General features: G+C 41.0%; 2 protein-coding genes and 2 long non-coding RNA genes across 9 annotated transcripts in view; 2 read left to right on the forward strand and 2 right to left on the reverse strand.

Annotated features, from left to right (window-relative positions):
• Positions 1-1,012: 1,012 nt before the first annotated feature.
• LOC121076171 lies at positions 1,013-7,158 on the reverse strand. The gene is made up of 3 exons (XR_005823373.1): positions 7,148-7,158; positions 5,945-5,951; positions 1,013-1,548 (listed from the first exon to the last, which is right to left on the reverse strand). It is a non-coding gene; the product is annotated as an uncharacterized LOC121076171 (long non-coding RNA).
• Positions 4,189-10,175, forward strand: LOC121076170. Of its 2 annotated transcripts, XM_040570289.1 has the most exons (7): positions 4,189-4,323; positions 6,003-6,353; positions 7,318-7,728; positions 8,647-8,742; positions 8,846-8,873; positions 8,984-9,018; positions 9,847-10,175. In XM_040570289.1, the coding sequence occupies exons 1-7, from the start codon at positions 4,248-4,250 to the stop codon at positions 10,011-10,013; spliced, it is 1,164 nt and encodes a 387-aa protein (XP_040426223.1). In that variant the 5' UTR covers positions 4,189-4,247; the 3' UTR covers positions 10,014-10,175. The 2 variants fall into 2 exon arrangements, with proteins under 2 accessions (XP_040426223.1, XP_040426224.1); XM_040570290.1 differs by lacking the exons at positions 8,846-8,873; positions 8,984-9,018.
• A 2,316-nt stretch (positions 10,176-12,491) lies between these two features.
• LOC121076069 overlaps positions 12,492-27,889 on the reverse strand; it is a 130,831-nt gene continuing 115,433 nt past the window's right edge. For 2 of the 3 annotated variants that reach the window (XR_005823314.1, XR_005823313.1), the window contains 2 exons: positions 15,803-15,889; positions 12,492-13,604 (listed from right to left, as the gene is read on the reverse strand). This is a non-coding gene — a long non-coding RNA (uncharacterized LOC121076069). The remainder of the gene's footprint in view (positions 13,605-15,802; positions 15,890-27,889) is intronic. The other variant, XR_005823315.1, reaches the window with a different exon arrangement.
• The window catches only part of LOC121076068 (neuronal acetylcholine receptor subunit alpha-7), a 45,694-nt gene continuing 43,062 nt past the window's right edge, over positions 25,258-27,889 (forward strand). Inside the window, exon 1 of one of the 3 annotated variants that reach the window (XM_040570078.1) lies at positions 25,258-25,262. Coding sequence is in view for 2 of the 3 variants with exons in the window: in XM_040570077.1 (XP_040426011.1) it covers positions 27,036-27,090 (55 nt within the window). In the remaining variant the exon portion in view is untranslated. Of the gene's footprint in view, positions 25,263-26,703; positions 27,091-27,889 lie in introns of those variants that run through there. The other 2 variants (XM_040570077.1, XM_040570076.1) reach the window with 2 other exon arrangements.

Genomic DNA, 27,889 nt, shown 5'->3' on the forward strand with positions numbered 1-27,889 from the left:
AAATTGTATAGCAAAAGCTTCTCATCAGGCAGAAACAGCCTGCCCCCAGGGGAATAACTATGAAGTCAGGAGGACAGTGTTATGGATACTGTGTTCTAGGAAGGCTTGATTTTAAAAAGCAGAAACCAGTTCTAAACACTGACCTGCACAGATCCTGCAAAACTAAACAGAAGGACATACCTGTGCTTGAAAGTGGAGCTGCCCCTTTATTTTTCCTTTCCATGTTGGTCTCCACTGACATTCCTTTGTGTTAGGAGTGCTAATTTCATTCCTTCAGGAATGCAGAGGGCTTCTGATTATTGAAGTAATATTTTCTCCACTCAACATAAGTACTTATGTTAGTACCTCCAGGAGTCACTATCTGTACAGCACCAAACTGGGCTGCCTTTTCTCTCCACAAAGGGAGAAAAGAAATGTAGTGAGAAGAGGCAGTGTTAGTCTGGGTAATTTTCAAGGTTATGTTGAATCTCTATTACCCCGAAGGAAAAACTACTCCTTAATTCTTGCTCCTTTAAACTGAAATAGCCTTTGCTGGACATTGGTTTGTTCCACTTACTTGACTATGATCCCAACTTCCATAAAATGGGAGGTAATCACAGAATCACAGAATCGTCTAGGTTGGAAGAGACCTCCGAGATCACCTAGTCCAACCTCTGACCTAACACTAACAAGTCCTCCACTAAACCATATCACTAAGGACTACATCTAAACGTCTCTTAAAGACCTCCAGGGATGGCAACTCAACCACCTCCCTGGGCAGCCCATTCCAATGCCTAACAACCCTTTCGGTAAAGAAGTTGTTCTTAATACCCAACTTAAACCTTCCCTGGCACAACTTTAGCCCATTCCCCCTCGTCCTGTCACCAGGCATGTGGGAGAATAGACCAACCCCCACCTCGCTACAGCCTCCTTTAAGGTACCTATAGAGAGCGATGAGGTCTCCGCTGAGCCTCCTCTTCTCCAGGCTGAACAATCCCAGCTCCCCCAGCCGCTCCTCGTAAGACTTGTTCTCCAGACCCCTCACCAGCTTCGTCGCCCTTCTCTGGACTCTCTCAAGCACCTCCATGTCCTTCTTGTAGCGAGGGGCCCAAAACTGAACACAGTACTCGAAGTGCGGCCTCACCAGAGCCGAGTACAGTACAGCTGAGTAAGACTTTAATGTCTTCAGAGCTTGTGCTTACTATAAAGCTTAAGCAATACAGAAACAAAGGTATGCAATGTTTTTCTTAGGGGATACAGAGCTTCTGAACAAAGAATAAAAAACAAAACAAAACACATCACCACTCCCTCAAAAAACAACAAACAAACAACCAAAAAAAAAACCAAACAAAAACAAACAACACACAACCACAAAACAAACGGAAGAAAAAAAAAAAAGGAAACGCAAAGACCCACTATCCACTACCGCTAATGACTTCTAAACCAGCATGAGAACTTGAATCAGCAGGTCCAGCAATGGCCCCTGAAGGAAAACTCTCCTTTCTCAAAAGGTGTGGCACACTTAGTAGTTGAGCTGAGGTAGCAATTCATATCTCACTCAACAGGGAACTTCTTTGTGGAATACGCAAAGTACAGGAGGCAAGAATAATGACTACATTCTTCTGGACTGGCTGAGTTCTCCTTATGCAAACATTTACAGAACCAGGAATTTCCAGGGTATCTGCAACTCCAAACTGTGTATTTGTAGAGTGTCCCAGTTCTATAAATTTTAAACCAAATTTCATCACTGTAATGGCCTTTAGTAATATGAGATAAAGAGAGCAGATAGGATCTGCTGCAATGCACTACTTTAAATGCTGAAACATCCTTGTGATTGAAGCACAAGAGCTGCGTTTCCAAGAAAGTTTCTGAAATCAGAAGACTTTTTCCCTCCTCCTCTCCCCACGACTTTAAAGAAACTGCAGTTATACATGTTGATAACTGTGCAGCTGAAAGCGAGTACGAGTAGATGACATAGTGAATCAACAAACCCCAAAGCTCTAAGCTCATAGATAAAATCACTTGGGTGGGATAGAAGAAAATTGACAAGTGATGCCAGTATTTTTTGATTTGCTTTTTAGGGAGCAATGCTTCCTTAAACTCACTAACAAACCTGAATATCTAGGCTCCAACTCTGGGTATTAAATTAAAATCAAATCAAACCAGATGCCAAAGCAAACCCAAAGCAGAACCCTTTCTAATACAATAAAAAGAAATTATGTTGCATGAGGTGAATGGAAGGACTCTTGCTGGGGCATGGAAACCAGGAGTTCACATGGGAAGCTCCAGCTAAATTTGCCAAGGTTTCTTAAGCTGATCCCATTGCCTAAACAACTGGCCAGACTCAAATATGTTTCAGTGAATGCTTTTCAGTGAATGAGAAGTCAAGCAAGGATGTTACCTAGCATACACATGACTTACTCAGAGCTATTTACCAGATTTCGCTTTCTAAAAAAACTAGATTTCCAAGGAAATATAAACAGAAGGCCCACAGCTGGAAAAAAAAAAAAAAGACACATTCATTTTCATAATCCATCTTATGATTAAGCCCTTTAAATCTGAAAGGAGAAGAACAACAGGCTTTATGAAATCTTTTTGTACATATCCCTTATTTGCATACCCTGTGGCTCTTTCTTTATCTCCCTGATAAAAAGTGTGATCTGGCTTTATCCAACACTGGCCACAACAAGATTTGCATGCAGTAAAAATGTCACCACATCACACCATATGATACCAGCAGTGTCTTGATGCTTCCTATTTCTTCTTTTAACTTATTCACTTCTGCTGCTCACTCTGCACACTGTGGTTAATAAAAACCTAACAGGAACTAAGGTCATAATCAGAAACTTCTTGTAAAATGTACAGCTTTACTTCCTCTTAAGAAAAAATTCTTAAGCTGCTATTTAGTTCTCATCATAGCCTTTTATAAAATCATATTTTTTCTGGGGAGTTTCATTCAAGCGATACACATGTATACAGCTATTTATCAACTAATAACCAAGACGCAAGGACTAAGTGCCTCCTCAAGCCAGAGGTTCCCAACTTGTCTTTTAAATAGCTATAAATGAAGAGATAACACTTCTTATTCTTCACAGATACACATTTTCTATATAATTTTCATTACTTGCATCCCACACTGAGTTACTGTACTATGCCAGTACTAATATAAGAACTGTCTAGAGAAGGCGTGAACTTACAGGGAGGTTATTTCTGGAAAAAAAAAAAAAAAAAAGGTGGGCAAGAAATATGGCAAAACCTATTGCAGACACATTTTTATGTATTTTATTCTTTAAGGAAGAGAAATATAAACACTTCTGAAGAACAGCAGCAAATGACCACAGAAATTTCTTATTTACTGATGCTGATCCCAACAGCTGCCTGTGGCCTAACTCCACTAACATCACTGCTCAGCAAGTTGGAGGGGGCAGCAGTGGCAGGAAAATGGCTGGAAGGTCTTAACATTAATGGCGCTGTGTAACACCTTGTGTGCTTCAAACACCTGTTGAAATAAAACTGCACTTTCAAACCTGTCTCTATGTGGGAAGGCGCGTTGTTTCTGTGATGCTGCTCTGGTGGCTCAGGTGCAGTTCTGGCCGCACATTCGAGCCGCGGTTCTCCTAGGAGCGCTCCCGAGCAGGGCCTCTGGCCGGGCATGGGCTGCCCTTGCTTGCCAGAGCTGCTGCTTGCCGGCACCTGCCTGCTGCAGTGTTGGCCCCGGCCAGTGACCTGGAGGAGATCCTGGCCACCATGGGCAGGGCAGGGATTTACTGGGCCCCCTCTGGCTGTCCTTTTTCTACCAAAGATTTCCTCATACTTCTTGGCAGTACACCTCTGCTGCTGATGCTCCTGTGAGCACAGACATGGACGAACAACCTTTAGGACCAGTGACAAGACTGCTGTGACATCCTGGTGCTTACCGTGATGTGCAGCAGCCTCAAAGGGGCTGGGAAAGCACTCCAGGACAGCACACATGCTACTGGTAACTATGGCAGCACTTCACTGATACAGGGGCTCTCAGGTTTTAAAGTGAATTATGTCTATGCAGACAGTAGTACGGATCTCATCCCTGTGTTGGCCCTTCATTTCTTGTCACACAATTTCTTCTTGAGAAGAGGCTCTGTGGAAGATATGGTGAGGGCAGGGCATTTTGAGGGAGGAAAGGCTGCGGTTTTGCATGCTGTCAGCACTTCCTTTTCTTTCTATTTCTTTCCTCCCCATCCATCTTCCTGAGCACTATTTAGAGTTAAGAAGCAAGAGAACTGAAAAGGATGAAGGCTCTCTCCTCTTTTTTGCAGAAAGTAATAACCTTCCTGATGATCACGTCTTTTCTAGGAGAAATAACAGGTATGTTTTCTCTTCACATAAATCATTCAAATTTTCTCATTTCTCACTTCAGATACTTTTTTTTTTCTTTGTTGTTTTAAGTACATTTGGTAGAAGTATCTGAATGCAGATATGAGTCCTCAGCTTGATCAAGCAAGTGGCTATGGCCATGCTTCCACCCCTGAAGGGCTGCGTTTAACAGCTGTCACAAGAGCGCTTCCCTGTCTCATAGCAGCTCTGTGAGAAAGAACTGATGGGCTGATGGACAGGTGAATGGGGGAAGAGGAATGAGGGAAGGCTTTGAACAAGCTACAAAGTGACTTGGAAACGTCAGAGCACTGTTCATTACCCCCAGGGTCAGGGCTTTAGCAACTACCCTTTAGTACGTAGGAAACTGTAAGCAGCTGAGGCAGGATGTCAATAATAATATTTCTTCTTACGTCTGTCTATCATTTCCTCCAGTTACTCCAATTGTTGATAAGCAGACATAATATTTATTGAGAGTTTTCCCAGCCAAAGGGACAGACAACTTGCAAACACTATCTTTTTTAATTGATTCATTTTCAGTCTCACTTATTCTAGGGTATTACGAAGTATGTGACTGTAAAGGCCAAGTACTTTGCCTAAACACATCCTGCCATTGTTGGTTATGCAGATCCAGCCCTATTTAAGACTGCAGCTAACTGCGGGGACTTGACTTCAATGCGCTAGAATCCTCCAGTGTATTAAAAAAAAATTAAAATATATATTGACATGCACTGTTGGCTATGTTTGATACCTGCTGCATAAAAATATCAAAGGTGGATTCTAGTTCTACATATGAGTAGTTTCAGCTGCCTGCATTAAACGCTTGCAGAATCAGAGGCTTGCATTTATGCCCAGCAAGGTACAAACAGCAGGCTCAATCTGTCATGCAAAATGTAGTGGCTGATCGCAGCTGTTACTTCTCTAGTTAAACTATGTGGCCTTTTTAAAGTACAGAAATGTCTGTCTGTACCCTATTTTCATCTAGTATCACTAATGTGTTCAGAAGCGTTCACAAAAACACTCTGTTCAGAAAAGCCTATATCTATGCTTGTACTGTACCATTTGGTCAGTGTTAATATTGCTTTTTTCCATTACATTGCTCACTCCAACCCAAGACTGTCAATGATGTTCAGAAGGCTTTATCCTAGAGAGTACTGCCAGGAGTGCAGGAAGAGTGAGAGCTCAGCGCTTGATGCTGGTGCTGGGAAGAAGCTGAACACACCCAAGGGGAACACAGCAGTATACCCTTCCTTGCAAGAAAGGATCCATCACTGCATTTGCAATACATTCTGTTGTCAAAAAAATGAACAAAACCATAATGTTGTATCCAAGTGATAAGACAAGGGGAAATGGCCTGAAATTGCACTAGAGGAAGCTTAGGGTGGATATTATGAGAAATTTCTTTAGTGAAAGTGTTGCACAACATTGGAATAGGCTGCCGAGGGTAGCGGTTGGGTCACCATCCCTGGAGGTCTTCAAGAAACGTCTAGATGTAGAACTCAGTACCATGGTTTAGTGGTGGACGTACTAGGTTAAAGGTTGGACTAGATGATCTTTGAGGTCTTTTCCAACCTGACTGATTCTAAGATTCTATGATCTCACTAAGAATTTTAACGATCAGACTGTCTTTCCAGATCACTTTGCTTCACCAACCATTTAAATACGCTTCACAGGCGAAACTTTCTTTCATCGACAAGAACATGAAAATCTTGCACTTCAGTGCAATCAGCAAGCTGCTAAAGGAAAAGCAGAAATAGCTTGGTATATAGCAGACGACAATCTGCAACAATTTAAGTTAATTAACTGCTCTTCCAAGGAGTCTACTTTCTCATGTGGAAAAAAAGGGGGATCTTCAGGCTGCAATGATACCTTACAAGTAACCCACATATCCCCTGAAGGAGGGCTGTTTGCATGTGGAGCAGTTCCTAATGGTAGAACACCAGCAACTTGCCCGCTGTTTCACAATGTCTCTCACTGCAGGCACTACAACTTCTTTCTTACACAGACGATTTACTCCACACAAGGTGAGTGATGCTTTTTAAACAGTGTGTATTTCCATACTTCTCTTAGTAAGCCTGTCTTCAGCTCAGATGCTCACTAAGAGTATTGGTAAACTTGCATTAAAAAGGAGACAATTCCGAGAATTTTGCTCTGTGGCGCTATCTGGGCCCCTTTTCTTACTGTATCTTAGATACAAAACCAGAACTCTTTGGAGAAGAGAAGATGCTTAGTAACAGGATATATAACCGCAACTTGTGACTCAAACAGAACACTGTAGGAGAACAGGAACCTAGGAAAAACTAAGGAAATCAATGGTTGAGAACTGTAAGAGAAGCTGCTGAAAACATTAAATACATATCAAAGAAAACTAGAAATAAGAAAGTCTAGTGGGTACTTTACACTTCTCAAAGTTTTATTGTTTCAGGTTTTTAAAAACGGTTGGATTAGACGTGTGAAAGTTTTCTGAGGATAGGGTGTTGTGCCAGACTGGCACACTGGTGACATTAGGGAGTTCAGTTGATAACTCTCCAAGTTAACCCAGGAAAGCACAGATTTGCTGTGTAACACCCCCAATGGTGAGAACAGTGTGACCAGAGACACACCACTGACAGCATATGCTACTGCATTAACAACAGACTACTTTGCTTTTCACATGCTTTCTTAAATTATCAAAGCATCATCCTTTTTGAGGCAATACTGCCTAACAATGTATGTAGAAGCCAAGTGTTAGAATTATTACCAAGAACTTATCTCAGTGCCAGGTAGTTAGTTTGGTATTATTAATGAATAAAATAATTATTTATTATTCAGATGTAACAGAGCACAAGTATTTTAACTGAATTACAATTCACTGTGTAAAACACTGTTTAATCTGTGTCTGAGATTGCGCAGTTCTTCATGCAGTTTTCACACTTCAAAATATTGCCAGGTTAGACTCACTTGCAACATTTTTTGTGTTTGTTTTTCTGTTCATTTCCTCAGTTTCAGAAAGCAAGTCCTTAGACAGTGTTCCTGAAACACCATACAGCAGCCTGGTATTTGAAGACAACATCACTTTGTCATGTGAATTTGAAACTACCTGCTCAGGAGAATGTTTTACTCTGTATTGGATCAGAGCTGCGAAAACAAGTGAATGCATTTTTTCTCTAGCAAATGAAGCTGGGACCTCACATTTGACTTACAATGAGCATTGCTGTATTGATGAAGATATCCATGGACGATTATTGAACAATACTGACTTCAGTTCAACTGTCAAAAAAAGTAATGTGACTATTCTGAATGTTACTAGTTCTGACAGCGGAGAATATTTATGCATTGTTACTACCTGGATAAATGGCAAACATGTGTGGAGAGTTGCTAATAACCTGTCTGTGGAAGTTCGGAAAGACAAAACTACATGTAAGTTGAAACTGTATTCATAACAGACTGTAACTTGGAGAGGTGACATCTGTCCTAGTCCAAGAAATTGCACCTGGTTGTCATAGAAATATTGTATTCTAGCACTAGATTTAGTCATGCAAAATTCTACCTCCCAAAAATATGATCAAAAAAAACCGAGAATTTTTCTTTTTAACAAGTGAATTGATTGTTCTTTAAATAACCTAAAAGAAAATAGAGCAACTCTGCATCATTAAGTAGCAGCATGTCACAGACCATTTGTCTGCTATTTCACACAGAGTACTTTGTGGATGAATTATTAAATTGCATCACATAAAAATCAACTCCATATTTGTAATGGTTGTACGGACATGAAGAAAAATAGGAAAATGAATGACAATGTAAGTGGATGATCGGCTCACCATAATTTCTTTTATGATCCATGTTTGAATAGCGCCAAGTGTGAAAACAGTCTTTCACTATCGTATTAGTTGCTGCCGACCGCTGCCTAGACGTGCATTAGCATCATTCAGCCACCTTACTGCGAAAGAGCACTAAGCCTAAGGACCTGAGAAGTTATGCGAGCAGGATAGGCAGCACTGTAGGCTGCATCCCATCTTCTTAAGGGGAGGCAGAAAATAGAAAGACCTTGTCTGCCTTCCTACTCATGCTGAGCTTTGAGAATACTGCAGTACCACTAAATATCAATAGTTTTGTTTGTTTTTTAAATGAAGGAAATTTGCCTAGAGAAATCAAGATATTTCCCAGGATACAATACCCTGGAGTCATCCAAAATAAGATTTATATGTAAGTTATTTTCACAGTAACTAAAGATCAAGTGATCACCTGTAAACCACTACAGATTATATTAAAAAAATCTATCTTGACCCAGAAGTCACTATCACACCATGTTCTAAATAATATATCAATTTTATTTAGATATACAGTGGTATATCGCCTCTGGAGCTATAGCTGGGATTATTTTTCTCTGTGTCATAACATGGCTAACCTATCTCAAGACAGCCAAATCAAAAGGTAAGGAACATGTTCTATTATTTTGTTGAATTAAAGCTACTAAGTATCATTTGTACAAATATTTTAATTACTGAAGTTTCATGATTTCTTTTATCTGTTTCAGGAAAAAAATCGTCCACAGAATTTACCAGGTATTTCCTTGAAAACACTTATATCCTGGACTATTGAAAATTAATTTTAAAGTTACTTACAATTTGAAAGACATGACTATAAACAGACCTTTTCATCCTTTTCATTTTAGATATTATGATGTTGTTGGAATGCCAGAAGATGAATGTAAGCAAGAACTTTTGAACAACCTTCTAAGTGGTTACCTTCAAAGTAGATTTATCAGGATTTATGTATACACAAGGGCTCAGGTGGCAGTTGCTTGCTGGCAGTTACAACAAAACTTATAGGATGCAGGCTCTTCAGCATTAGCTTCCTTACAACACACTCTGTCCCCATCTCGAACTCCCTGCAAGGATCATGTTTACATAGCTTCCAAAGTGAATTTAAAGATGATCTTGATGTAAAAAACAAGCATACACATGGGGGTTACTGCACAAAGAGCTATTCTTCAGTAGCTGTACACTGCTCCAAACTTATCCATGTACACAGGCACACTATTGTCTGTGTATATTTTTCAGTATCATGCTGTCAATTCTTCTTGGCAATTGAAATATACTAAGTGAACTAGGTTAAGTAAGCTGTAGATATTTGAGGAGGCCAGTATACACCAAATACTATAAGAAGCTCTGTTTCATAGAATGGTTTGGGTTGTATGGGAACTTGAAGAATTTTCCCATCATGTCTCTTTATCCATGATTTGTGACCTTGGTCAAGTTAAAATCTCCCCATCTTAGGCTTCTGTTCTCCAAATGAAAGAAGAATGCAAGCCCATTGTTTCATAAGGTGGGAAGACATACAAAAGTGCCAGTCAGTATACCATAGCTGTTAAATCACTTATCTTAATTCAGACTTAGAACAGAGTATGAATTAGCATTTGGTTGCAGGGCAGAATGGATTCTTATTTATTAATTTAAGAAAGGGGACAAGTACTTTAAATATCAAAATAAGAAGTTTTAACCCTTTGAAATTCTTATATCCTTTTGTTTTTCACAGGTTCTCCATATGCAACAAGTTGTGTCAGTGACATGCAAAGAAGTGAGCACCTTCATTGCCACGTAACAGGGACTTACGCAAAAGTCTCTGCCACAGATAACAACAAGGCTTCTGGGACAGGACTGGAAGCAGATATACATACAGTATATGCATATGCTGGTGAATAAGTAAGTTTCAGCTACATCAAGATTGGAAGTTGCAAGTATTTTTTTTGCAAAACACATGGCAGACTGAATAACATCCTGGCTAGATGTGTACTAGCTTTACCACTAGAATGTTTGTATACTCGCAGATCAATACATTTCCAATATGTGAATCACCAAATAAAATGTGTGTGTTTATTTATTTATTTAAACTATAGCAATATGGAAAAGGCGTTTCTTTCTTTCTGCCTCTTTTTCTACCAATAAAACTGTGGATTATAGTTTGTTTCAGGCTGAAATGCCTGGCTAATATGGATGACTCATCCTCTGCAAACTTTACACTAGTAATGTGTATGAGCTAGATGGTCACTGAGCAAGACTGATGTTGTACACAAACCATGCAATATGGGAAGTGCAAGGAGCCATGCAGTGATCTTGCTCTATGTGCAACCTTGTCATCCTGCTAGGGCAGGAACTGTCCCTCCTAAGCACTTCTAGGGCACAAACTGAAACAAAATGGAATTCTGTGGAGAAGGGTCCCTGGCTGGCTACATCCAGAAAAAGCCAACAAGAGCACCTTTCACTGAGCTAGGAATCTATGAAAAGAGTCGGTGATTTGCTTCTTCATTCGTCTGGAAGCAATATTTTTTGGCAAATCCTGAAGTTGCTGAGCTGCAAATACTTCTGTAAAATGGTACAGATTTGCATACATTTTAGTAGTTGGGTTACGTGAAAATATTTTCTGGGAAGTCTGAATATTTTAGCAAATACAAAACACATTTCTGATCTGTAGTTTGTGTTATGTTTTTTGTTTGTTTGTTTCAAGTTTGACCAAAGTTTTTCTAAAAGGCATCTTGTCTACTTGATAATAGGATAATATTATATGGACCTGAATTGAGACTTGGAATGAATTTCACAAACTACTGAATAGACTTCACACACACTTTTTTTTCCTTACAATCTTAACCTATGTAAATCTACTACACAGATTTCTTTGTTATCAAGATTACATATGACAGGAGGTTCTAACTGTTCTTTGCTGTACGAGTGAAAGCTAAATAGTTTGCATTAGCCTGCTGGAAACCTGAAGTGTACGTAAAACTTTACTGCCCGTACACCAAATTCTCACCTCTAAGGTTTAAAGACCTCTTTAGTCTCCAGGACTTAACTGGAAACAGAATTATGTCGGCAGTTACAGAATAATAATGTTACTTAGACTCATTAGGTAAGTTAATGATACAAATGAGAATTTAAAAAGATTATTTTGACTTTGAAACCCGATCGTTTATGCAGTGCAGTTTTCTATTGTGGATGTTTATTTTGTGTCCACTGAATTACATCAGTATGTCAAAACTGTAATCGCATTAGAGAAGAAGTGTGAAAGAGCACATACAGCAGTATACTTATATTACATCAATTTAACGTGAAATATAATCTTGTCTCAATTTCTACATTTTCCTGCTCTACCTTCTCAGGTTATTAGCCATCACGGGCAGAGAACACTTTCCTTGTGTCTGAATTAAAGTGCTCAAAAGACATATATTCCAATAATGGAAAGGTCTAGTGAGAGACATGAAAAAAATTATGCCCTCATATTTGTAGGGAAGGGGTTCCTCCTGTGACCTTCCCTACGGCGCAAGAAATTCAGAGGTCATGTGAAAGAAAGACACTCAAATTCAATGCAAGTCTGCTATTGAATTGGCCACAGGGTGTCATCATTACTCTTGTCAATGAAAGGAAGATGCCTGTTAAACCTGTGATCTATAAATGCTCTAATACCACTGAGATGGGAAGATGGGACTGCAAGCAATTTAAACAATATTACACATTTTGACAAAAAAATGCATTCCAAAGACATTGCTTCCTAAAGTTTCAATAAAGGCAGATGTTTCATTAATCACAGAATCGTCTAGGTTGGAAGAGACCTCCGAGATCACCTAGTCCAACCTCTGACCTAACACTAACAAGTCCTCCACTAAACCATATCACTAAGGACTACATCTAAACGTCTCTTAAAGACCTCCAGGGATGGTGACTCAACCACTTCCCTGGGCAGCCTATTCCAATGCCTAACAACCCTTTCGGTAAAGAAGTTGTTCTTAATACCCAGCCTAAACCTCCCCTGGCACAACTTTATCCCATTCCCCCTCGTCCTGTCACCAGGCACGTGGGAGAACAGACCAACCCCCACCTCGCTACAGCCTCCTTTAATGTACCTATAGAGAGCGATAAGGTCGCCCCGAGCCTCCTCTTCTCCAGGCTGAACAATCCCAGCTCCCTCAGCCGCTCCTTGTAAGACTTGTTCTCATAAGACTTGTATCTTTCATAAACCATAACTTTCTAGGAAGGTGTAGCAAAGTAGAACATTTAAAATGCAGGTAACCGAAAATGATAGAAGTTAAATATTTTATGCTATTGCCACGTTTTGAAAAGGTAAATGCTAACTTGTTTACAACAATAATTAATAAACATTACTCAGCGCACAAAGATCTTATGAGGGAATCAATCACTGTATTTTATACACTTGAATACATGAAGCACTGTGACCCAATTCCACACATGCTTTCCTTTCTGAGATTAATCTCACTAAAATGAATGTGGCAGCTTGCAGCATACAGTAAGCTGCTTGCTTACCTCTTTGCACATGGAATGTTTTATGTTGCAAAATAAAAGGGATCACTGGTTTCTGGTATGGTCTCCTGGCAAAAAAATCAACCACTATGTAACGTTTTGGATTTCCAGTTACCATGGACTAACAAGACAAAAGAACCACAGATAATATTATCACCATTAATTTGTATTGATGTACCTCCCTTCTCCAGAGCAAGGGGAGACTAGGAAGATCCAGATAATACTGACACTGAGACAGAGCACAGTGCTGGAGCACTAGATCCCAGATTCATTTGGGCCCACAGTTTATAGCTTTGTGCCCTTTGTTTCCGTAAACTATCTATCAGCAAATCAATTATTTATGTTCATTAAGTTGCTCTGGTTGTGGTGATTCCAGCACCACACTGAATTCAAAACATAATGAGAAAAAAGTGAGGAAGGAATTTGGCATTACTCTGCCCCTGAGGCTCTGCTGCCACCTGATGTCACCACTGCTCTTGTCGAGTCAAGGCAGGCAGCGAGGCTGCACGTCTGCATGAATTGGCAGCTCTGGAAGTGACTTGAGCAGGCAGGGAGCACTGAGGGAAATAATTCAAGTAATTTTGATAAGGCAAAATGACAACTGCTGTCCATAAGATACAAGACAAATTCATTAACAAAGACAAAAAATAGAGAGATTTGGTTAAGTATGAGCCCCTCTGTGGTCTGCTGAGGGCAGGCTGGGACTGCTCAGTGTCTGTGCACAAACAGACAGGAACGCCACAGAGCAAACACCAGACCAGAGAAAGAAGCCCTCCTCCACCTGCAGCATGATTCACAACAAAGCATAATGAAAAAGGAGAAACTCCATAAATAGAAAGACAGTTATCCAATACAAAAAGACAAGCAGAGGCCAAAACACTCACACATTTAATGACGACTGTGAAGCTTTTTCAGGGCCAGTGACAAGCAGGAAAGAGTCTTCAGCATGCTTGTAGAGCAACAAATGAGGATTTGAGGTAAGATCTAAACAAAGGGGCTAAGAGTGGAGTCATCTATATTGTTGCAAGGTAGTAACTTCACATCTGGCAAGGATGATAGAATATCATGGTATGAAGAACTGAACAGCATGATTTTCATAAAGATATTTTAATCATCATTCAGAAAGTTATGAAGGAGAAATAAAAGTTCACGGCTATGTTCACTTGAGCACCTCTCACTATATAAGCATTCGGAGAAGCACATTAAGGCCCAGCAGAACAACATTTGGCTCTCAGAGTCCTCTCAGCCCAGAGGCATGTGGGCATTGATTGCAAGTGACAAACAAGCTCAACTGCTAGTTATACTCTGCTCACAGAGGTAGGTAGTGGTTAATACTTGAACTTCTACACATACTTTCACGTGGCACCTAAAACGTGTCTTAAATTTGGCATCTAAACAAGCCTGCTGCTTCATGAATGACGAACTTGGTTTTCCCAAGAGTTCAACACATTTAAAATGCTTGACTCAGTGAAACCACGGTGACAAAGATGTCTAATGCAATTACAATACTGGCCAACACCAGACTATCCCAGGACAGCTTGTATGCATGCTAAGTCCTCTTGTAAAAGTTTACTATCCACTAAATCAATGTCTTTGTGTAAGGTTAAAAAAAGAAGTACAGAGAAGCGTTAATGAAGTTAGTGCAAAAGAGAAAGAGAATGTGTAAACAACCAAAAGTAACACAATATCCTAGCTCTTGCAAACTGCAGCCAATTTGTGCTCCTAGTTCCAGGTAAGTAGAGTAAAAGTCTTTTTTCCTGTGCAGACTTCTCTTCACCCAAGACAATAAGTTAAATGTATTAATTAAGCCTGGTTAACTATCATCTTTAATTCACATACTACATAACTTGTTTTCACCCCCAAAAGCCAAAGAGTCCTTTGTAAATAGACATTCTTGCTGCACGTTAGTTAAGGCTGAGCACACTGATACCTTTTGTTGCTTGCAATAAGTATTATGACAATTCGAGTTATAGGAAATAGCACACTTAGTTTCAGTCCTCTCTCAATAGCATGCAGCAAGCCAGTAACAGACTTTACCGTTCCTGCTTATCTTCCTCAAACATCAAGCTTTAAATTATGCCACAGCAGCAAATAAATGTTATTTATACAAAGGTTGCTGCTCAAGTGTTCTATAAATGAGTATAGAGGAAGGGTTGTGCAATATCAACTCATAGTTAGTATTTAAATTTCTGCTCGTTTACACTTTAGGCAGGTTTCATTGTTGCTGTTTGCAGAGAATTTCAAAGCATAGAGTTCAGTGATTCACTTCAAGTGTTTTTATAAATAACAATGTTTTAAAAAAAATGAGAAGTATTTGTCAATGAAGTCTTCTGGGGAAGAAGTTGTTTTTCAACACAGTATTTCTTTTTTAACCCATAGAAAGAACAGATTTTGGTCTGTCATAAACAGTAATTCAGGAAGCAAAACATTCCTGTTCCAGTTGACTAGGCCTTACAGGTGTCCCTCAGAAATACTGGGAAAATTATTCCATTGAAGAAGATCTCCAGTTTAAAAGAACACGAGATATTACTACCTTAGATAAAATAGCACCATTTACTTCAATCAGTGGTAGTTTATGTCATACATATAAACATGCCTTGTAATTAAGCCTCAATTCCACTAATAATACAAGCATCATTTTAAACAGACATTCTGATTTTCCCGAGGGAGTTTTGAATTATTTTTCATAAGGCATGTGAGACAGATAGAGCACACATGCCTTCAGCACAGAGGTAGGGAGAAGGACAATGTTTAAAACCTTGTGTGTATTCCCAGTGTTTCATAGCCACTTTGCCTTAGGTAGCTTTCTACCCAACACGCTACTTTTCACAGGACCCACTCCAGGTTCTCCATATAGATTTAACAGACACCCAAATCAAGATTAGGAACCTTGCCTAGTTAGTGCTGCAGCCTTATCTAAACCTGGGCTCCTGTTGTTAGCTCCTGGTCATTAAAGCCCTAGAATTTCCATTACATGGCTCAAGTTAACATCGGAGAGATGCAATTAAGCCTTGCAGACCTCAGAAAGAAAAGAATCAGAAGCAGAGCACTGCAGAATATTTTACCATACTAGATTTTAATCTTATTTTCTTAGAATTCATTGGAATTTTCCCCAAAAGAAAACTCTCTAGAATCACAGTGCAAATTCACACAATGGTCAAAGAGAAAAATTGAAGACTTACCTGTCATCTTCATCTACCTTGTTTTGTGTCTCAGCTTCATCAGTCTAACAGTTATGCTCCTGTTTTTCCTCACAGGTTATGCAGTACCTATTGAAGAAAATGGATGCATGGAAAATACTCAAAAACTCCTTACTAGACTTAGAATTTACAGAAGTATATTTCTCAAATAATTAACCTAAATACATGCTAGCACCAACAACAAGATGCTCTACAAACTCACAAACTTCATTAAAAAGAAAAAAATTAAAAAGCCAGAAGTTCTACAAGCATTCATTTTCTTAACAAAAGAAATACCATATTAAAACCTTGTCTAAAATTCAGTTAATTCTTCCCTAAAGGTAAGCTACCTTAGCTAGGCAAATAACAGTTCACTTAAATAAAAAAATAAATAAATTCAGAACAAACAAACAAAAAAAGCTACCACTCTAATAAAGCCAACATACTTAACAGAGCATCTCTATCTTTCCTGTTCCTGTTCTTAACGCTAAAATACAGTCAATCTTCCTCAGGTGGGACTCTATCAGTGTCCTGCTCTTTATCACCTGGCAACTCCAAATTCATAGAACAAACATCCTTCCTCCTCCTCAAAGGAATCCTAACACGTTCTTAAAGTTGCCAATTCTTCCTAAAACTAGAAAATTTATACAATAATATTGGGATTCGGGGCTGAATTTGACAACATAATGCATGAATTAAAGAAGCTGTTATGCGCAGACAAAGAAGCAGCAGAAAACACAGAGCAGCTCAGAACACATCAGAGAAATGAATGATTTACTGGAGTGACTCAACTTCAGGCCAGGTCAACAGTAAGGAAAAACGTGTTATTGCCATACATCTGTTCAGTGAACTATCCAAATCGAGATCACGCTGACAAGGCAGTAATCAGTCCTGTGTCACAAAATGCCCCAAAGCAATCAGCAGTAAATTAACACCTTTGTTTGGCTTACATAAGACACATTCAGCAGATTCCCATTTTGCAAGAGGCATTTGGGGAGATGGTGTTTCTGCAACATGCTTATCTGGGGATTTCTGTGCTTTGACACTCAAAACTTTCAGAATCAACAGTTTAGATGAGTTCATTACACAACATTTTAACTTTAAAAAAATAAAAATTAATACAGGAGATACTCTAAAATCTTACAAAATGCTCAGGTGATTTATTAAAAACCACACTTCTAAGAATAAAATGCTTATAAAACCTACTCTTAGGCATATAACCTCATTGGATTCCCCTAAGACTTAAGATACCAGGTGATAAAGATCTCTTTAAGACATGGGCTCTAAATTACTGTAGCACTTTTGAAAATTGTACTATTATTAACATACTTTATATACTGATCATCATCATGTGAATACACTGAAATCTTTGGGTTATAAATACTACAGAAAATGCATCAGCAAACTGATAGATTGAATTAAAATATTCAAGCCATCTCAGCTACTTACAAGCTATCCTTGCAGCCTGACATTAGCAACGTCATTATTCCCCCTGAGCTGCCACACCGCATTAACTTCATAATTAAGCAGGAATCCAGAATAACAGTCTTGACCGTGACAAAAAGACAGCCTTGAATTACAGCTATTAAGGAGATGTGCAGCATTTTTGTTTAGGCATCCCAGAGGATTTATTAGGAGCAAGAGCTTCAATTAAAAATTAAGTTTACTTATGTGAATTAGCAAAAGCAGGAACACTGTTTTACTTAGATATTCTATGTACACAGTAAGAATAGACAACTCCCAGAAAGCTTAGCTTCATTAAAGGAAGTCCAGGTATTCAAACATCTCTGGTTGAAAAATCAACTTGAAATATGACAACAGAAAGCTTTCAATAAGCTCCCTTATGTTTCTTGCTTTATTTGCCTGGCCTAGAAAACCATGATATTTTTACTTCTGCTCTTTTCTTGTATCAAATGAGTCAAATTCAATACCAGTACCATTAAAAAACTAAGGATTTGGCTTCTTGTATCTGTGCTAGTAAGACATGCAGAAGAAGAGACTCCCAGAGCTGTACGAAGTGAGGTTATCTCTGAATGTAAGACATTCCTAGTACATTGTTCTAATTGCTAGACAAATTTTAGGTTTGTTTTTCATTCTATTTTGATCATTATCTTTTGTTTTATAATTAGTCAGTAAAACAACCAGTGGTTTAAAATTCCTCCTGCAAACCAAATGCTATAGGAAATACCTGAAAGCCTACCCAAACTTGAAAAAAACCCTGCAACTTAACTAAAATGCGTGAAAAAAAACAAGCAGTTTCTTCCTCTCTCTACTTCATGGCCTTACTCTCCTCTTTTCATTTTTTTTTCGTCCTGTCTGCCATATTAAAAGAAGTTTTAGAACAAATTTGTTCATAATAGCTGTAGGAACTAACTGTGCTGTTTTACATGTAATTCAAGCACACTGAAAGAAATTTTCATCCACTCATATGTAAAAACAATAACAAAACTCTTAGTTTTACTGAAGAACAAAGAAGTTTTATTTATTTATTTTTTATTTATTAATTCTATTATTTATTTATTTATTTATTTATTTTATCACCTTAAAATCAAAGGCAGGTTTATTACTGGAAAGGTCTTTCCTTTGTGCATGTGTCTGATTTCATTGCTACCAAACAGTTTGCTCATAAGGTAGTTACTTCAGATATCTGCTGGGAAAATTATTCAGTCATTTCTTCTGATAGGTGCTTGAGTGCTGAGGAGATGAGTCACATATGGCCAAGGGTTTTATTTTCTATGTATTAGTTAAACATCTGATTATAAGACACCATTCATATGAATACGCCACTCCCACTCTGGTGATCAACTCAGCTCTGTGGCACTTGCTGTTGTTCAGCAAGTTTGTTGTTTTAGTCAAGCACCTCAGCATGTTCTTGAACAACATGCAGGTAAGTGGGTCTTAAATATGTGCTTAAAATAAATATACGTGCTTTGCAAAACACACCAATCAAATCTTACATACCTCTAAAATCTTCTGAGACAGAACACTCGAGGTTATGAGAGGATACCACCCTGGATCACACACGCTTCTCTTGCCAGCTCAGAAACATCAGGTATTCTTGCTATCTGCATCTGGCTTATTCAAAGTGTATACGGTGTTGTATAGTTATTTTCCAGGGATGATATGCATCAAAACCCACCCCAATAATCCCTCAGGAGTATCATCAATAAATAATATTTGTTTATTGTCAATAAACAATAACGCTAGCTGTCAGTGAGTCATAACCCCCTCCCAGCTTTGTAAAACAGTCACAAGCCCTTCCTCCTCTGCAAGAAAAGAACTAGAAACCACTGCAGCTGAGCACTGGGAGAAGAAACCCAGTGCTTTAGACTCTCTTTTCCACTTCCACTTGCAACAGTCAGAACTGCTTTTGTGCACTCTTCTGCTTCATGATTTATGCTACTGACACTACACCCACGTACAGTCCCTGGCTTCGCAGTCAGTGTTATGTGATGAGTAGACTGGCTGGTCTTCTTTGAAACCAAGAATGAGTAGGAGAAAGTCCCACACACTTTGTCACAAACAATAACATCAGAAATGAAGCTGGAAGAGGGACCCACTACTCCTACACACTTGGCTGTTTCCGGAAGTCCTAGGAGCCAGCGGATTGTTTCTGTTGGCCGTGTTTGGAAAGTTGGAGCACGGTCCTGCTGTGCTGCCCACACAATAAAACCTCGCTGGCACTCCTGAATACAGCAAAACCCACGTCCCGTCTTCTTCAGCACTTTGGATGTGCTGTGCCTAGGTCCTCATTTCTGTATCTGAGGCATCCAGATAAAATGGATCACATCCAGTTGTTTGAATTATTTGCAGTGAATTTTCCATCAAAACACGTATCTACAGGAGTTTCAGCTCCTCCCTTGGGTACACAACAGCACCCACTTCCTATCGCACACCCTCAGTGTCTCTGACCTTAAACTCAGCTAAATAATGCTATACTCACTCTTCCCCTGTGGTACAGTCTGCACTCGGATGCACAGGGCATTTTATCAAGATGTATTATAACACTAATTAAGTACATTAAAAATAATAAAAATATACAGAGAAGGGATTGAAGAAATAGGCAGGCAGAATGAAGCAGCTGTCCAAGACAGGGAAAAGAATTCAGTCTGGCAGTGAACAGGCAACAGCAGATATTGACAAAGACATAACTGCTCAGCAAAGCATTTGCTTTGCTTAAGGTTGTACCTTATTTACGCTGAAGAAAAGTTACTGCTAAATGTAGTCTCTTGATACTGAATGGAGTTTTACTTCGGAGTCACAATTCCTAATTTAAATGTGCTACAGAAATCTATCCTAATGCAAGCACAGCCTTCTGTATGCGTCACATAGGTTTTCAACAACGATCTTCAGATTAACAGTTGTACAGATGACAGGAAAAACAGCCTTTAGAGCTAGCCTCCTTCAGTAGGCACTTTCAAATAAAACTAAACTTTATGACTGACAACTAAGGTATTCAAGTATTTTTATGTGTAGCTGAGATGATCCAACAGACATCACTAAATGCACTGAAATGTACTCAGAACACTTACTATTTATAAGGTTGTAATTGCTGAGACTCCACTGATTGCTTAAGCAAACCCAACAGTTGTGATGTTTCGCTGGCCACTTCCCCAGCCAGAGCTCTGTAACTCCTCATCAGCAAAACGACCTGGTAGCAGCTTGAGAGTTCCTTTTTAGCCCAGTGAGGAATACATTTTGAAAATCTCCCTGCCTCTGAAGGATCCACGGACTCCAAATAAGCCCTATTCTGACAACAAAATTACTCATTTTTGTTTCCATTCTCTGAATGCTGCCCTTTGCAAGACTTTCCTTGAAGAAACCGCCACCATTTGGAGACAAAGAGCATTTTTCACTGAGCCATGGCTGGCAGCCATTCTAAAGAGCTGAGCAGGATGAACTCCACTGCTGTCCCTGGCAAATCACCGTGGCACTTGCCCTTTGTAGACTTGTGATGATAGCAGTGTGCTGTGCTAGCACAGGGGATGCAGTTAGAGGGAAAGGACAAGATCTCATTCAAAACAGAAGGTGATAGATGATGTCTGTTGTTCTGAATGCTTGAGAAGTATCAACTTCACCTTCAGCAGTGATTAATTAAAATCAAACCTACATGGACTGGACTGATTTATTTTAGGAGTGACACCGAGACTTTGTGGGAGAAGCTGAGAGAAGTACTGGGGAATGCTGGCTTTTTTACAAAATATGTATTGCACTTGCAAATTTGCAATCCTTGCATTCCATGACAAAATACAGAGACCTGTAAAAGTAAAAAATTGTTCCTCCTCACAGCCATAGTAAAAATGCATTTATTTGATGAACCTATGCTTAAGCAGTAGAATTCTACAAACAAACAAACAAACAAACCCAAAACAGCATTCTTTGCAGAGGAGAATATCCTGACTACTTTTTATTTTAGAAATCTTATCTGTACAAATTTGACTTTTTAAGACTGGTCTGTTTCCTTCCTATCCCCTGCCTCATCTCTATCTCCAAAGTTTACATGAATTTGCACTCAGTTTTGATACAACATTACTTAGCATTTCTGCCTGGAAAAAAAAAGGCATGTTTCAAACATTTCCATCTTTGAAAGGATTAGAGCTTAGCTTTACAGTCAAAGGCCTAATTAGTATGGTCTTTACAGATAAAACCACCCTTTTTTTCTGGAATTCATGTCATTTAAATTTTACCAGATGGTAATTTTTTCAGCAAGAAAAATTTGTAGTGTGTTGCTTTAGGACAAGATAAATAAGGTTGATTTTTAGATGCTTTTAGATGAGGAACTGTTAAAGCCGCAGGCCTAACATGCAGATTTCTTGTCAACTTTAATTAGCTTCTGTGAACCTTAAATTATGTAGTTATTTAAAATTAACCAGGGTGAAGAAAAGCAGTTTTGCCAACTTTCTGCTGTTCACACTCATGCAAAAAGATGGCAAAGTAACTCTGTAATGCTGTGAACTCTGCGCCTGTGAGAAATGAATGCCAAGCCCTAGAATTACAAAATGACTCAAAAGAACTGAAAATGACAGTGGCTGAAATGAGAGGAACAAGTAATTCCTGATACAGAAAACAAAGTGGAAATGTGCTAAGCATGACATAAATAAAAATCTGCCAGTTTTCAACAGACAAAAAGCACCAGTAGGGTGGATATGCTGAGAAACCTCTGCAGTTGTCTGATGTGACACCTAGTGACTGAGACTGAGCCATTAGATCCAGGAGTATCCATACTTACGTAGCTTGAGCTCCAGTTACCAGAAGAGCCTAAAATTTCTTCTGGCACATTTTCATATTGTTGTTACTGCTGCTGCTTAATAACTATACTCAGACATAATGTGTGTGTATGCTAACAACAACAAGGGATGAGAATGAAATTTGAAAGGTGTTGGCATTATAGAAATGACCATGTGCCCTATTACACAAATCACTAGTTACACAAATTCATTAGACAAATTTTACAAATCCTTATTCTTCACATTAGAGCACTGTTTAGACATGCTCTCTGTTTCTGCTTCTTGCAGAGTGGAAGTGCAGCAGCTTTGTTACTTTTACACAACAAAATAGTTTGTGCCCTTCTTTATCCTTTCCAACCACTGACCATTTGGGGAATGTATTGTTTTCTGGAAATCACATACTGGGGTTGGAGCTAAGAATCTAGAAAGAGATTACCTTTGCAAACCTCTGTTTGAGATTGGATGTATAGAACATCAAGTTTAATGACAAAAATAACCAGACTTCAAACCATTAATTTGTCCGTCAGTAGAAAAATCACCATGAAGGCTATCTGCTACCTCTTGGCAAAGAAGAAGCAGTATATTATTTCAGGGCATTTTATAGAAAAAATTCAAGGTCTTCACCGATACATTCTCCATCACTGAGACTACTAGTTGTGCGAAATAAACCATAGAGAATAAATAATAGCATGAGACACCATTACTAACACTACATCAAAATTCAAAAATAAAGGTAACAATTCAAGAGGTAATTAATTAAGTTGCTTAACATTCAAATAAATGTAGGCATGTCTCACCTAACATATACTGTAAGTTACCGTTTAAAATCCTAGCCTACTCTGAATCCTAGCCTACTCTGCCTTCTTCTCTAAAAGAAGGAAAGGCAGACTTTTTTTGGACATGGAAGTCCTGGGGCACTGCAGTTGCACAATAATTAGATCAAAGTCAGAAAGTGCTGCAGGCACTTTCAAGTTCATATAAGATGGTCACTTCTTCCAGCCCAATCTCAGGACTGTCTTACCATCTTCTGTCACATTAGGCAGTTGAATGCTTTTGATCCCCCACGAGTCTGTACAGAGAGAAAATAAAGATATTCCTCATGCTTGGGGATATTATAATCTTTGGACAATTTCAACATCTTGTAATGACTGCACGAGTCGTTCTTAATGTCCTTCAATCCCTGGTTCTTTTAACTGACCAGCGTACTAGTCAGCCTTATAAATGAAACTGGGAAACATGTTACAGTTATGAAGAGGGCCTTTTCTATAGACACTTTATTTCACAATTCCATGTCTGTTTCTGCGATAGCTCTGGGCCTCACTCAAATTCTTGAAGTAGCACTTGAGTGAAGACTTGTGCCTTTTGCACAAGGATGTATTTACTTCTTTGCTTGCCAGATAAAGGAGCAACAGGAAGCATGCTGACATTAAATAAATACTATTACTGAAATTATTTTCTTACGCCTGACCTTCCTGTGAAGATATGTGATCTGTGCACACTGTTGTCTCTGTGAATATATTGGCTATTCACAAATAAGACATGCACAATTGCCTTGCCTAATTATGTCCAATCTACACGACAAATGAACTGATGTTAAGGGGTTGTCCATATTCTGGCACTGAAGCGGGAGGTGGACTGGGAGACCCACAACAGCTTTTACAACCTATAATTGTGAAATGGATTTGCTCTCATCATTGTGTCTAAAAATGCATTACCTGGGGAGGGGTGATGGTTCCAAATCACCTGCCTGGATAATGTACTACAGAAAGAAAATTAAAGCCCATAGGAGAATGGGTCTTATCTCTTGTGGGCATTGGAGTCATAGAAAAGAGCCTCTGCTGGCCACAGACTGTACATCTTTCTTCCCAGTTGTATACAATGTACTTTTACAACAACAACACGTGCCGTAAGTGAAGGCTTTTAGAGGACTTAGTACAGTATGTCCTTATCTTTCTTTGCTAGTACATATAAGTTTTTGTGAAATTAACTTCTGCTAGCCAGGATATCTACCAAAAGCAAACTCCAGCCTTTCCTGCTGTTCATGTGCATTCACATCAGCACCTTTGACTAGAAAGGAAAATCCTTTAGCAGGAATGCATCTGACTGAGCTGCCCGCTAGCACTTAAAGAACACAGTTTAATCAAGGAGTTTGGCTGCAGATTGCTATTATAGAATATCTACAGCGTGCAATTTCCAAAGTGCCTATAAAATTTAATTTGCTAACATGAAAAACAAATAAGACCTCCACAAACAGAAAAATAAGTCAAGATTTATCAAAGAAATAGTTATGAATTATTCATTCAGTCCTTCTATTACTGGAATTTGGGGTTTCGGCACCATCCCCTGAAGAGTTTACCTTTTTAATCTCTTCTAATTAGCAATTATATTTTTATTGATCTGTTCTCAAAAACAGAGTAAACTTTGTTTTTTTACAAGCAAACCTACTAAAGTCTAATAGATTTATTATTAAATGAGTAATAATTCAGAAGACATCATTCTGAACACAAGTGCCAGTGCGCAGGGGGAGACGCAAAGATCAGGTGCCAGGAGAACAAGAAAGGTCCCAGTGCGCCCTAGGTGAGCACACGAGTACTTCCAGCTACAGAGGCTGCAAGCCCTGGCAGAGGGACACTTGGTGTTCTCCCTCCCTGCCACCACTCCACCTCCTGCTGACGGGCACCCAGCCAGGAGCTGCAGTGCTGACAGGCATCTTCCATCCTCTTTGCCTCCAGCAGGTTTCCAGAGCTAGTCGTATATGACAAAGACCAAAGACATTCAGAAACTTCTCAGCTTTCCTGAAACCATTCCAGAGACCATTCAGGCATTGCGAACTGCCTCTCTTTTAAGCCATTGCTTGGAGGAGGAAAGAGGTAGCCTCAGCAATACCTCTCAGAGTACTTCTACTCTGCTTTCCCAACTGCTGTAAGGTATGCAGACTCCTGAAGGGTTTCTGCCTAACCACAGTACCTCTCTCCCAGGCAGGCTGCTGCCAAGACAGCAAAGCTACCTCCTCATCCAGCACTGCCCAGCAATCCTGCCTTGTGCTCCTGCTACATGGAGAGATGGAAAAGGGGGCAAAGGTTTGGGGCTGTGTGGCCTAGAAGGAATGGGGATGCAAGAGGAGATGGAGGGGTCTGGTGCAAACAAGTCAGGAGATACAGGCTGGCGTGGCCTAAAGGGAACAGCTGAGTCCCCTGACAGGCCGCTGAGGACCTTGGGCTGTGCAAGCTTCCACAGTGCTGCCTTCACCAGCTGGGGTGAGGCAGTTGTCAACAAAGCAATGTGCAGAGCAAAATGAGCCAATAGTAGAGGTCAGCCTTGAACTGTAAATTTCCTCTCCAAATTTGCTGTTTGAACAGTTGCTGCTGTTGACTGTCCACCTAGAAATGCCTGAGGGACCTATGCCAAAGCAGCAGTGGACAGCAGGAGGAAGAGAAAAGGAGTTTCCTTCCAAAATGCGAAGAGGCAAAATCTGGGTACTCAGAGCACTGCCATGTGAGGGTTTAATTACAAATGGTTAATAACACTTGGTTCCTCTGTGAATAACACAGAGATCCTAGTAACTTACTCCTGTCTGCTAGCTGTTCCAAAAGGGTCAAGATCTCATGGAACAAAAACACCTCAAAACAAAAAAGGGAAATAATAAAACTCAACCTAGATGGACTATTTCAAAATACTTGAGAAGGTAATCAGTGTATGCTCCTATATTAGTTACATCCTGGCTTTAGGAGAGTTACCATTGTCCCTTGATGGCTTCCATTACCCCTTGGCAGAGCTGTCCAGCAAGTTGGTTCATCTGAAAGAGGAATGGCTCAGTCCTGCTGTATTTATCTGGCCGAACACCTGACGCAGGGATGTTCTGGGCTACTCACATTGCCCTGTTTCATCTGGTCCTGTGCTCAATGTCTAAAAACATTTAAATGGTAGCTACATAAGTTAGGTCAGTGCTTTACACAAAACACACTATCTGGATTTTTAAAGCTGAAAATTAACATGGAGTAATGAACTGCTGTTTGCTGGGTGACGTGAAGAACAAGCATTTATATTTAGTTACCTCTTGCAAATGGGGAGATCCTACAATGCCATCCTCCCTTAAATGCAGCTGCCTAGATATTCATTTAATGCAGCAACTGAATGGCAGGGATTCGGACTGAAAGACATAACCCTTACGCGGTGTCAGAAACATGCTTAAAGTTGCAAATGGGAACCTGATGATCAACAAAATGCACTGAATTTTCTAGGCCTGCTTTCTAACTGCAGTGCATTATACCTACACCAGGCGGGCGCTCTGGCATCCTTTCACTCAGGCATGTGTTTGCCAAGCACTCAGCACCACGCACCTCAACCACAGCTGGTTTTCCTGTATCTGAACGAAACATCCCACACCAGCGCCACTGGCCTCGCACCTCCGCTGGGGACTGAACAACCACACGTGCACCTACACCGTGTTGCCGTCTCCATCCTCCCCAAAACGTGCCCGAAGCGAAGTTCCCACCAGGGCCCTGCGCTGGTTCCCACCTCGGCGCCCCCAGGCAGGGCTGTCCCGCCCGGGTCCCCGGGTGCCCTTCGGGCTGCTTCGTGCTTCTGGTGGAACAGCCGCCGCCGGCGGCGAGGGGCAGGTGCCGGGAGGAGGGAGGCTTGCCGCTGCCGGCTGCCGTTTCGGCTCGCCGGGGCGGGAGGTGCCAGCGGGCGGGGCTCGGCTGCCCGGCAGGGAGGGGGCTCCCCGCTCTCGCCTCTTTACCGGCGGAGCCGCTCCGCGCCGCACCCCCCGGCTGCAGCAGCCGCCCCCGGGCCGGGGCCGCCCCAGGCTGAGGGAAGCGGGGCTCTGCCCCAGCCCCAGCCCGAGCCGCCGCAGGGCGCAGGAAGGGGCCGAGCCGCCAGAGGTCCTTGGCGGCTCTCGGGGGTCGGCGGCGGGAGAAGCGCGCTGCTGCTGCTGCTGCCGCCGCCGCTGCTGCTGCTGCTGCTGCTGCTGCTGCTGCTATCGCTGTCGCCTTCCCTCCCTCGCCGCAATGGGCCTCCGGGAGCTGGTGCTGTGGCTGCTGGCGGCGGCGGGGCTGGTGCGCGGTGAGTGAGCCCCGCATGGGCGGCCGGGGGGGGGCCGCTGCCTGGGGGGTGCCGCTGCCCTCCGCAGCCCTGGGCAGCACGGCGAGGTGCCGGCCGGGGCTTGGGGGGTGCCCGGGGCGGTGGGGGGCGGGGAGAAGCCCCTCAAGGCACTTCAGCCGCAGCTGCTTGCGGACAGAGTGGTGCTGCTCTAGAGGGGGGAGTTGGCGACTAGGAAACGAAAGGGGAGAGCAAAGTCTGACTGGAGCGGGGACAGAGGCGGCTCATGTGCGGGGGACCTGTTCTGCCCTGACCCAGATTTCCTCTCCGTCTGAAAGTGCCGCTGTGCCTGGTCTGCTGTGCTCCATCCGTGCGGAGCTGCTCCCTCTCCCTCCATAGAAAATGGCAGAATAAAGATCCTCCCCGGATTCGATGTGTAAAAAGGATAGAAGTCCCTGAACGTTATCAGGTGCATTGATGTAACGCCTACCATCCCTGCCAGGGACCTGGTACCCACGCTTTGTAGACAGCTGCGTGAATAGAGAACAAAGCGGAGAGCACCTGCCCCAAAGAGTTCTGATCTGTAGCGCTCAGAGAGCATGGGTTGGTCCTAACCTGTAGCCATTTTTCTCCCGTTGTCTCGTTGATGCCCTCCGCTGTACCCGTGCTCTGCTCTCCTGGTTATAGCCATGCCCAGGCAGGTGTCACAACAGAGGTGGTGTATTTCCTCCTCACCACCTCTTGCCGCTGGACCACGGCGTGCATGTGTTGACGAAGCATCACTACCCACTAGAGTTTGCCACTCCTGGCCAGCCAAAGAGGG

Source organism: Cygnus olor, chromosome 11 (assembly GCF_009769625.2).
Source record: "Cygnus olor isolate bCygOlo1 chromosome 11, bCygOlo1.pri.v2, whole genome shotgun sequence".
Classification (NCBI taxonomy): domain Eukaryota; kingdom Metazoa; phylum Chordata; class Aves; order Anseriformes; family Anatidae; genus Cygnus; species Cygnus olor.

Coding starts and splice junctions, on each gene's coding strand:
- LOC121076170 (XM_040570289.1), top strand. CDS start 4,248: ATGAAGGCTCTCTCCTCTTTTTTGCAGAAAGTAATAACCTTCCTGATG. Junction 8,743..8,845: donor CAAGACAGCCAAATCAAAAG/GTAAGGAACATG, acceptor TATCTGTTTCAG/GAAAAAAATCGTCCACAGAA. Junction 8,874..8,983: donor TCGTCCACAGAATTTACCAG/GTATTTCCTTGA, acceptor TTTTCATTTTAG/ATATTATGATGTTGTTGGAA.